The sequence below is a fragment of the Strigops habroptila genome, chromosome 21 (assembly GCF_004027225.2).
Source record: "Strigops habroptila isolate Jane chromosome 21, bStrHab1.2.pri, whole genome shotgun sequence".
NCBI lineage: Eukaryota > Metazoa > Chordata > Aves > Psittaciformes > Psittacidae > Strigops > Strigops habroptila.
Window position 1 is genome coordinate 2,284,904 of NC_044297.2, and position 11,318 is coordinate 2,296,221.

The 11,318-nt window shown below is 57.6% G+C and overlaps 1 protein-coding gene across 1 annotated transcript; it reads right to left on the bottom strand.

Moving 5' to 3' along the window:
• Positions 1–1,958: 1,958 nt before the first annotated feature.
• PROM2 (prominin 2) lies at positions 1,959–8,197 on the bottom strand. Its single transcript, XM_030510107.1, has 23 exons — positions 7,981–8,197; positions 7,733–7,782; positions 7,430–7,632; positions 7,197–7,317; positions 6,936–6,999; positions 6,761–6,850; positions 6,453–6,652; positions 6,296–6,370; positions 6,145–6,208; positions 5,868–6,027; positions 5,608–5,760; positions 5,161–5,284; positions 4,277–4,368; positions 4,115–4,199; positions 3,844–3,990; positions 3,661–3,732; positions 3,494–3,586; positions 3,329–3,382; positions 2,878–2,958; positions 2,606–2,674; positions 2,394–2,483; positions 2,110–2,216; positions 1,959–2,022 (listed from the first exon to the last, which is right to left on the bottom strand). Exons 1-23 carry the CDS (start codon positions 8,195–8,197, stop codon positions 1,959–1,961), a joined length of 2,475 nt encoding a protein of 824 aa, XP_030365967.1.
• Positions 8,198–11,318: the final 3,121 nt, after the last annotated feature.

Here is an 11,318-nt window from a genome sequence, read left to right on the forward strand (position 1 = left end):
TCTGAGCCAGCAGCTGTGGTGAAAGTGCTTTCCTTAGGTGAACCTTGCTCATTGTAGTACTAATTCATACCTCCATCCCAAAGTTACCCACCTCCAAGGTACAACCACCCCTCACCGAGCATGTGCTTTATGTTTTTTGACTGTTCTATCCATAAGTGATGAGAGAATTTTACATGAATCAATAACAGAAGAATGTACAACTGGAGTCACTGAAACTTTATCTGAGAGGAAAGAGAAGTACAGTTCTGGTGTCCCCAACATAAAGAAGTGGAGCTGTCGGAGCAAGTCCAGAAGAGAATGATCAGGGGCTGGAGCAGCTCCAATATGGAGACAGGCTGAGAACGTTGGGGCTGTTCAGCCTGGAGAAGAGAAGCTGCGTGGAGACCTCAGAGCAGCTTCCAGTGTCTGAAGGGGGCTACAAGGATGCTGCAGAGGGACCTTCATCAGGGACTGGAGCGATAAGACAAGGGGGTGATGGGTTCAAACTGAAACAGGGGAAGTTCAGGTTGGAGATAAGGCAGAAGCTCTTCCCTGTGTTGGAATTGGGTGAGCTTTAAGGTCCGTTCATCCCAAACCAGTCTGGGATTCTATAAAAGGAATGAAAAAGTGGAGCAGATAGGGAAGACTCCATCATAACTTCTGGGATCAGTCAATGAGCTGAACCTGTCTTCTCCCCCATAGGGACGCCCATTGGATAAGAACTTTATCTTCTGCATGCTAAATGACTAACTCACACTAACTATTAGTGATTATAGCCTAATAATATAGGTTGTGTATCTCTTTAAGCTTGGTTTTCCAGACAGCATCTTATCACCAACAATCTCTGAACCTTATCCTGTCACAGTCCACTGGACAGGCTGGTCGGGCACAAGGGTCTTGTCTTCCTTGGGACACTGGCAGGCTGGTTGAATACAAAGGGTTTGAGGACACTCCTCTTGCGATGTGACAGTGTTGGCATGCGGGACAAGCACGACACAATCCTTAGACATAAACCATTGACCAAGTCTGAGACTAGGTTTGGATCCAGCTGCACCAGCTCCTCTAATATCTGAGGATCAGTTGGAAAGCAAAGGAGGGTCCTTTCTGAACCTCGTGAGTCAATGGGAGGTTGTCCCTAACACATCTTGTCCACTGGCTGAAGGTGACCACCCGTTCCATTACACAAATGCATAAAACTGGGGCGTTTCTCTGTTGGTTAGCAGATAGTGCATGTTTTAGTGAAGGAAATACTGGGAATTCCTCATTTTCTTGGCAGGGGCTGATTTTGTAGCTTTTGTACATTATTTGCTAATTGGACAAAGCACTTTGAATCAGGGGATGAGTGAAAAGCAGCCATTCCACAGTGTAAAGCCATCAGTGCTATAAACTGGGAATCAAAGGCCCTGCCTGGGCTTCCTTGGGAGGGTGGAAGAGCCAGAAACTACCCCCCCCACACACACACCTTAACCAGCAGGTTTGACCCCACCTCTAATTAAGCACTAATTAACAGCATCCTGCTGTAACCCCCCATCCAAGGTCTGAATGGTTCCCAGTGGAAAAAGGAGGAGATGGTGGCCATGAGACAAAGAGGCAGAAGTGGGTTTGGCTGGAGAGGACTTTAATGCGCCCGGGGGTCCTGGGTGTGGGGCAGCGGGTGGGTGTCCTTCCCCACGGGTCTGAGAGGGGTACACCGGTGGTTAGTGGGAGCTATAGGGAGCCTTCCTGGATCATCTGGGCTCTGGTAGCATCCCTAATTGGTGCTCAGACCCCAGAGGTGACCAAGGAAGAGACACTGGAAGGATCCGGAGCCCCACAGAGCATGGAGATGAGTGTCCCGCACCCGGGAAGGATGCTCAGACCCCAAAGGACACCGAGCCCTGCGAGACGTCGGAGGGACCTGGAGCTCTGCGGTGCTTGGGCACGAGTTTGGTGGGAGCTCCAGGAGCGCAGGGAATGCTGCTGCACCCAGCAGACCCTGGCTAGAGCTTGAGTGCTGTGACACGGGGGATGTGGAAGGGGCAGGTCTCCTCTGACCCTGTAGAGCTGCCGAAGGAGAAGACATCATCAGGGGATCAAGGAGGAGCCCACATCTCCCTCCCTGCAGCCTCCCAGCCCATGCCCAGCACTTACATGAGCCGGTTGCGGATGGGTCGGAAGTGTTTGGTGAGCCTGATGGCGAAGATGATGTTGGGGATGAGGAAGAAGGTGCAGCATCCCAGGCTGAACCAGAAAGCATTCTGCAAGGAGAGAGCAGGGGGGTCCCTGCTGAGCTGCACGGGGAATGCTCTTCTCCAGGCTGAACAGCCCCAATGTTCTCAGCCTGGCTCCATACGGGAGCTGCTCCAGCCCCTGATCACCCTTGTGGCCTCCTCTGGACTCCACGTCCTTACACTGGGAACACCAGTTATCCTTACCCAGGGGTCAGCGATGCGGTCGCACAGGATCACCCGCCCGTTGTCCAGCGCCGTGGCGAGGGGCTGACACGAAGCCACATCCTCCCTCAGCTGGAACAAGAAGAGGAGACAAGGAATAATGCCATTCCTGGCTTTGGGAGCTGCGTTTTGCTGTCTCAGCTCAGCAAGGAACTCCCAGCCCCAAAGAACCACCAGCAAAGGTGAGCACCTACCGTCTGCCCGACCCAGTTCAGGTACTGTGTGAAGTACCGCAGCTCCTTCCTGGTGAAGCAGCCGATCTCCTGGGCAGAGGGAAGGCAGCATGGAGAGCTGGAACCACACTTCCCAGCCCTGCTCCAACCAGCCTGGGGCTAATACCAGGCTTGGAAACAAGGGCTAGAAGCCTCAGGTGCCACTTCACCCCTTGCAGCGCCCCGTTCCCACTCTTTCATTCCAGCTCCAGGGAATTCTGTACCCCCTGAGGGTAAATCCAGCCCCTGCTCACCTGCCGGAGGATCTGCTGGGCTTGCACAGGCAGCCGGGCTTCCGCTGAGGCTATGGTGGCCAGTGTCGTCCTCACCCGCTCCTAGGGAAGCACGGGAAGGGCAAAGCATCCCTAGAGCACCCAGCAGCAGGATGGGTGCTCCGGGGGTGCCAGGAGCAGGGTTTGAACCGCAGAGCTTCCACCTGGTTGTGGGACATCAGGGAAAGAGGGACCTGCTCCAAGCAGAGAGAACCCCTGGCAAGGAGTGAGTGAGAGGAAACGCCATCGGGTGCCTCTGTTGGGAATGCTGAAACACCCTCAGGGGGATTTGCAGCAGCAAATCTAAGCACCAAAAGAGATGGCGTTTTCCCTGGCTCTCCCATCACCCTGGCACTGGGGTTTTGGGACACTGGCATGTGGAACCCATTGGGCAACACATACATTTTGGAGCTGGAAGAGGCCACACAAGTACCTGGAGGCGCGGAGCCAAGCGGGACAGGAACTGGACACTCTCTCCCAGCTTCGCCTGTGGGGCAGGGAGGTGAGAAGGGTTCAAAAGCTCCATCACCTCTTTCACATGGACACCACTGGGAAAACACCAGCAGCACCATGAGCCACCAACCCAGCATGGACTCACCACCAAAGCTTCCTGTGATTGCACCGTGGAGTTCTGCATCTGCCATAGGGCCTGAGCCTCAGCAGCCAGGCGCCCCGCCACCGTGCTGTTCCTCTGCAGGGGGACAATGGGGTGAGCATGTCCCTATGGGCTTGAAGGCAGCTCCTGATGCCCTCCCCACCACTCACCTGCATTTTCTGCAGCCCCTCGAGGCTCCTCGCCAAGCCAGGGAGGCTGGTCTGCACCACCGGCTTCCTCATCTGCAGGAAGACGGAGTTGGTGGCAGATGGAATTCCAACCCTGGAAGCTGGTCCCAGCGTGGCCGGGCTGCATCCTGCCCATTGCAGCAGGGACCAGGAGCATCCCCTCACCTCCTCCTGGAAGCGCCCATAGTCCACCTCATCCACACCGCTGCGGGCGAAGGTCTCCAGGTCCTGCCTGCCCTCGCTGCGGAGGAGCCGCACGTCGCCCAAGCGTGCTGTGAAGTCACCCAGGCGCTTCTGGAAGTCAGCCGTGTACTGTGGTGGTGACATGGGGGTGATGTTATGGGCACGGGAGAGCCAGACCTCCACCCAGTAACCCCAGTAATCCCTTTACATCCCTGTGCCATCCCCATAAGCTCTGGTTGGAGCCAGCCCTCACCTTGGGGGTTTTTAGATGCTCATCCAAGTCGTAAGACCTGTCAAGCTGCAGCACCTCCCATAGCCCCGCGCCGCTCTTGCACTCCCTGGAAGACAAAGGGATGTGACCCCAAATCAGCCCTCCCGATGTGGAAAGGCAGAAGGGGGCTCCTGTGGTACCCACCGGTACACGGCGCTGAGGTTGGAGTCCCTCCTGAGGTTGAGCTGGCGGGTGAGGTTCATGGATGGAGGCAGGTTCCCCGGGGTGTCGATGAACTGGGACAAACATGAGGAAAAAGAGGGTGCTGGTTGTGATTTTGGGGTGCTCGGCCCTCACAGTTGCATGCTGGGATAACCCCATCCCAGACAGAGCTGGGCTTGCTGTAATCCGTATGATCTCCAGAGCCTCACCGGGTGGCGTTCAGAGGGAAAGCAGAGCACAGCCCCGTGCAGGGACATGCCTCCATGTGTAAAGCCATGGGACAAACCCTGATCCCATTCCCAACCCCTCTCTCAGCCCCATGGGAGCCAGCCCAAAGCACCCTCCCAATCCCCAGGGGCCAGGCGATGGGGTCCCGCAGGTAGGAGCATCATCGCCTCGAGTGAATGAACAGCACAAGGGCAATTTCCTGCTGCTGATGCAAATCTGAGGACCTAATCCTAAACTTCATCTGCTGGGTGGGGTGGGGCTTTTCTGGATGGGTTTAGAGGGAGGACACAGAGCATTTGGAGGCATTTCGGGGCATGCAAACAGAGATTTATGGGGCAATGGGTGGATCATAGAATCATGGAACAGTTTGTGTTGGGAGGGAGCTTAAAGCTCATCCAGTTCCAACCCCCTGTCACGGGCAGGGACACCTTCCACTAGAGCAGGTTGCTCCAAGCCCCTGTGTCCAACCTGGCCTTGAACACTGCCAGGGATGGGGCAGCCACAGCTTCTCGGGGCACCCTGTGCCCAGCCTTACAGTGAACAACTTCTTCCTTATATCCAACCTGAACTTCCCCTGTTTCAGTTTAAACCCATCACCCCTTGTCCTATCTCTAGGACATTTATACATGGCCACCCACCTTATATATCTCCTGGTTGACCCAATTCCTGCAAACGAGCGTCTGGATGTTGCCCCCAACCAGGAAGGTGGTGAAAACCAGGAGGATGAGGAGCCAGGAGAACAGGAAAGCCAGGCCCACGCCGCTGAAAGAGGGAGAGGAGGCGCCGGCGGCGGCTTTACAGACCCAAGTGGGCAGAAAGGCTTGTGGGGACCTGCCGGTAGCCCCGCGGCTCCTTCCCGCGCCCGGGCATGCCGGCTTGCTTGGGAAGGGGTGTGCCGGGCAGCGGGAACGGGGCGCGGGAGCTGCCAGATCCCAGGGAGGAGCCGCTTCTCCCAAACCTGCCGGCGCAGGCGGTGGCTTCAAAAGCCTTTCAGCTCAGCCTGTCCCTCCCTTGGCTTTGCCCCCTCTATATTGTAGGGGGGTGAGATGGCAATAGCCTCCCCCAGCACCCGGATTGATGCTTACACCAGGAGGAACTTGGCGCCAGCTTCTCCTCGGCACTCGTAGTCACTCGGGTCCTCCCGCTTGGAGAGCCCGTACGCACCCAGGGCCATGCCTGTCACGTTGCAGGCGAGGATGAGGAGGATGATGGAGCACAGCACCGTGCCCACAATCCACCTGCAGGACAGAGCAGCCTCGAGATGTGGGGCTGAGGGACCAGCCGGGGCTCGGGGTGGGGGTCAGCACCCATGTCTGCTGCACCCCTCCATGCTCCCCAGTGTCACCTGTAGTGCTCAAAGCGCTGCACCTCCCGCAGGTACGGTTGGCTCCTATCCTCTGCCTTCACCAGTGCTTCGCTGACGGGCCGGGTGTAGTCGTGGAGGGGGAAGCTGTCAGCGATGGACTGGACCTTTTCGGTCGTGCGTGTCATCTCATCCCGCAGATCTGCGGGGACAAGGCCACGCAAGGGATGGATGGTCCCCACATCCCACCTTATGTCCCCAGATTGGGATTATTCACTCCACGGAGGGTGTCCCCGCTCAGTCCAGCCACGCCACTCACCCTGGATGACCTGCGCCATGCGCTCCACAGCCAGCTCCGGGATGGAGTTGAAGGTGCCGTTGCCCTGTAAGGAAAGAGGGGATGCTGAGTGACTTGGATGGGGCTGCCCATCCAATGGGGACCCCCTTGCTTCAATGTAACCCCCCCAAACCTGGCGAATCATCTCTGCAAAGTCACTTCGGGGCAGCCCAGCCAGCGCCTTCAGAACCTTCTCCACCGACGGCACCTTGGAGTGGGAGACGCAACCGTGAATCCCGGGGCTGCCGGAGCGGGTTGGTGTTGGTGGGTGACCCAGCACCGTGTCCCACCTTGCCATAATCAGCGCCCAGCTCCAGGCTCTGTGCCCTGGCCAGGACGCTGGCGCAGGAGGTGCAGCGCGGGTCATCCAGCAGCGCAACCACGCGCCGCCGCCGCTCCCGCAGCACCGGGTCCAGCTCAGCCCGCGCCGCCGCCAGCGCCCGCGCCGTCTGCTCCAGCATCTGTAAATGGTGCAGCGAGGTCTGTAGGTCTTAAAGAGAAAGCCCAGGGCTAGTTCACGCTGCTCTGCTCGGCTACCACCAGCCCTCCGGCGAGGCTTTGGCACCGGCCCCGGGGGAGAACCGTGCTCGGCCGGTACCTCCAGCCCTGTCCTGTAGCTCTGCCAGCGCCGCGTAGGTCATCGCCTTCAGTTGTGCGTGGATGGAGAGCCCCACGCTCCGGCTGAGCCCTGCAAGGCAGCGGGCATGCTGTCAGCATCTCATCCCAATGGAAAGCTCGCAATGGGGCCTCTCAGTGCTTGGCGCAGTGCTTACCGCCCAGGTCGGAGATTATCTGCTGTCGGGGCACCTCAAACTGATCTACCACCATCTGCACCCCCTGCCAGGAGAGATGAACTGGTTGCCCAAGGGGGAGCAGCCGCCAGGAGGGGAGGAAGCCTCATGTTTCCATTCAAAGTATATTTATAATGCAGCCACAGCACCTCCTTTCACCTCCCACACTACTCCAGGAGGGAAACGCAGCCATTCCTGAGCTGCACCCCGTGCCAGGGTGGGGAAAGCCACTTGGGGACCCACCTGAGGGACATTGGCGATGTGCTGCCGCAGCGTGCGCAGGGTGGTCGGCACAGCCCCCAGCCCCGGCTCCATCTGCACCTTCACCCTCTGGCTGGTGACAAAGGCACAGATGACGCTGGCCCTGCCGGGGATGAGCAAGAGGTGATGGAGCTGCCCGATGGAGCCTGCCAGACCCACCACGGGATGTGGTTTAGGGTGAGGGTGCAGGGATGTGGGGTGCTCTGGGGACTCACAGGATGATGAGGGAGGTGAAGGACAGGCAGCCCAGCAGGCAGTGGCGGCGGCAGCCCAGCGAGCGCCGGTGGGCACGCAGGCGGCCCCCGCACCGCCGCCGGCTCCGGCAGTAGCAGAAGCACATCCCGGCCATCGGCACGGCCACGGTGAAGAGCAGAGCCACCGCGGCGCAGACAACGTAGCCCAGTTCATACTGCACCACCTATGTGATGGGAGAGCCTGCTCAGCACCCATGCACCCAGGGGCCACATCCTGGGAGGGTGCCATTCCCATAGGATCTCTAACCCAACATCCCAGCTCACCTGCGATGTCCGTACCGAACTGGGATCATTCAGGGCTGCCCTGAGCAGCTCTGCAAGAGAAATCATGGCACCGGTAAGCAGTCCCATCCCATGCACCCTCAACCCTCCCTGGGTGCGATGGAGGCACCATCCTCCTCCTCCATAGAACCAACTAGATTGGAAAAGACCTTTAAGATCATCAACTCCATGAATTGGCTCAGCCCCCCCTAGAGCAGCAGATCCATGTGGATCCTCGCCCCGTGGCTCACCTGTGGGCAGCGGGTTCTGCTGGATGAGGTCCAGGCAGCGCCGCACGAGGCCGTAGAGGGGATCGAGTGAGCTGGGCACCCGGTGCAGCGCCGGCACCCGAATCTCAGCATGGGTGTCGGTGAAGCGAAGGACACCACCGGGACCGGCGAGGTGGCATTGCTGGGTGCCAGCAGGACGCAGCAATGCCCAAGCCAGCAGCAACCCGGCTGCCCGCATGACGAGGAGAGAGCCGGAGGGGCTCCGTCAGCCTGCGAGCAGGCAGAGGGGCATTCCCGGCTCCGGATACTCGCTCCGGCTCGGCTCGCTGCTCCGGGAAACCTGCCTGACGGGTCAAAGCCCAGACGCTGCCGTGGCTTGTTCCCTTGACGGGCTCCCCGGGGCGGCTGCGTGGAGGCGTCTCCCAAACTATCCCAGGCTTGTTTCACAACCCCCAGCACCCCTGAGTCACCGCCGTGGGGTCCCCGTGGTCCAGGTTGTTCCCAAAATGGGTGGCAAAAGCCTCATTGGGGTTTTGGTGTCCATGAACCCCCTGTCTTCAAGCTGGAGGGTGCTCATCTCTACCACAGCCACCTTGGAAGGAGGGGTCTGGGATTTGGCCATCACTTAAGCTGTGGGAAAGCCCTTATGGGTGGATCTACATCTGCAGAGCAGGGTCCCCATGGGGCAGAATCGCCCTTCGCAAAAGCATCCTGAGATCGGGGGTAGCAACGGGAAGCGAAAGGGAAAACAAGGGGGAGCACATAGAGAGGGACGGTGAGTCCCTGTCAGTGAGCCTGCTCCACAGCCACGTGTGAGATGAGTTTTCCAGGCTCAGCCGGTCCCTGCCTCGCACCCCGAGGCAGCCACGGCTCCTTCCCAGGGCCAGATCCTGCTCACCAGCATGGGCAAAGCGCTAATTACAGGGCTGAGATGGAAACGAAGGAGGTTGAACCTGATTTCCCCAGTGCGGGGGGAGCAGCCCCGTGTGCCCAGACGGCCGCGGGGCACCCTGAGAGCGGGGCCCCTGCTCGGCCAGCGAGTCGAGCCGGCCCTTCCCCACCACCGGCTGCTGGTGCCTGCCTCCTCCCAGCGCTGATGTTAATCCTGTGGTTTTCCTCCCTCTGGAAAAGGGGGGTTTCTCCCCGTGTTTTTCCAGGCTGGGCAAGGGGAGCTGCTCCCCACTTGGAGAAAAGAGATTCTGCAGACTGGAAAATCCTGCCCAGGCTTGGCTGATTCCCTGTCCTGGGATAAAGCTCCCAGGGTCAGGGAAGTGTGGAGTCTAGTGGCATGTACAGTACATATGTATATGTATGTGTATATTTGTATGTATATGTGTATGTATATGTGTATGTGTATATATTTGTATGTATGTGTGTATGTGTATGTATATGTACGTATCTGTGTATATGTATATGTATGTTCTGTATGTATATATGTATGTGTATATGTATATGTATGTTCTGTATGTGTATATGTATTTTCTGTATGTATATATGTATGTGTATATGTATATGTATGTTCTGTATGTATATATGTATGTGTATATGTATATGATGATCTTGAGGTCTTTTCCAACCCTGACTATTCTATGATTCTATGTATATGTATATGTGTATGTATATGTATATGTATGTGTATATGTATATGTATACATATGTGTCTGCATAGGGGAAAGAAGCCCCAGCTGCTCACACTGGTACTGGGGTGGTGATGCTGATGCTGGTGATGATTTCCCACCCCCATGAAGGTTTCCCATCCCAACGATTCCCCATCCCAATGATGATATTTCTTCCCTGTGAGGGTGCTGAGGCGCTGGCACAGGGTGCCCAGAGAAGCTGTGGCTGCCCCATCCCTGGCAGTGTTCAAGGCCAGGTTGGACACAGGGGCTTGGAGCAACCTGCTCTAGTGGAAGGTGTCCCTGCCCGTGGCAGGGGTTGGAACTGGATGAGCTTTAAGGTCCCTTCAACCCAAACCAGGCTGGGATTCTATGAAATAACCATTATATATTTTGAGGTGGGTGTGATCTTTGTACCCAAGGGGAAGGGATGGGTCCAGCACCGGTGACCCTGCAATGCCCCATCCTGCCCCAGTGGTGGGAATCGTGCGGGGTTGTGGTAATTTTGGGTTGTTTTTTATCCTCCCCCTTTCTGCTCTGAGGGGAAACTGCTGCTCCCAGCTGTGGTTGAACTGTACCAGGGCTGGTGGCCATGGTGGGGACCCCACGTGGTGGCCCTTTATGGGGGTCCCCAAGTGATATCTATGGGGGTTGCTCCTAATGGGATGGAGGATGCTGGTACTGGAAGTGATGGGGATGGGGTAGAGATGCTGGCACCAGGGATGTTGGTACCATCATGGGATGGAGATGTTGATACTGAGGATACCAGTACCAAGTCAGGGATGCTGGTACTAGTGCTGGCACAGTGTGGGGCTGTGATGCTGATGCTGGGACATCAGCAGTGATGTTGGTACAGCCACAGTGATGGTGGTAGTGGTACTGGGAAGCTGATGCTGGTACTTTCTGGGTTAGTGATTCTGGTACTGGGAAGGTGATGCCAGGGCCGGTGCTGGGGCTGGGGAGTGATGCTGGCACTTGTACTCTGAAGGTGATTCTGGTACTAGGAATGTGGTGCCGCTGCTGGGGTGGCAATGCCAGTGGCAGTGTTGGGGTGGTGATACCGGTGCCAGGGCCAGTGTAGTGATGCCAGTGTAGTGGTGCTGATGCCAGTGATGATGATACTGGTGCTTGCGATGCTGATGCCGGTGATGCCCATCACAGTGATGACAGTGGTGCTGATGCCAGTGATGCTAGCACCAGTGATGCTGATTCTAGTGATGCCAGGGACGCTGATACCGGTGATGCTAGTACCAGTGATGCTGATGCCGGTGATGCCAGGGACACTGATGCCACTGATGCTAGCACCAGTGATGCTGCTTTCAGTGATGCTGATGCCACCGACGCTAGCACCAGCGATTCTGATGCCGGTGATGCTGGTGCTGCTGATGCAGATGCTGCCGGCACCGCCAACACTGATACCAGCTCCGGTGCCGTTATACCCACTTCTCACCGCTAGGCAGCGCCCTAGACACACTGCCACCGCTCAGTAGCGTGACCACACGGCAGAGGGGGCGTGTCCTAAGGACTGGGGGCGTGGCCTAATGTCAAACGGAGGCGTGGCTTCTCCGTGGGGGCGTGGCCTCATGCCAAGTGGGACACGGCCTCTCCATGGGGGCGTGGCTTCGATGCAAATGAGGGGTGGTCTCAATTGGGGGCGTGGCTTCATGCCAGATGGAGGAGTGGCTTCTTCATGGGGGCGTGGCCTCCGCGTTATCCCATCCGCGCTGTGGTGGAGGCGGAAGT

What these genes read in the sequence shown, in the direction of transcription:
- PROM2 (XM_030510107.1), bottom strand. Translation starts at nt 8,197, where the DNA reads ATGCGGGCAGCCGGGTTGCTGCTGGCTTGGGCATTGCTGCGTCCTGCT. An exon ending in TTCACCTCCCTCATCATCCT is followed by an intron (nt 7,318 to 7,429) that starts GTGAGTCCCCAG and finishes CATCCCCGGCAG; the next exon opens with GGCCAGCGTCATCTGTGCCT. An exon ending in AACCTCAGCGCCGTGTACCG is followed by an intron (nt 4,200 to 4,276) that starts GTGGGTACCACA and finishes TTTGTCTTCCAG; the next exon opens with GGAGTGCAAGAGCGGCGCGG.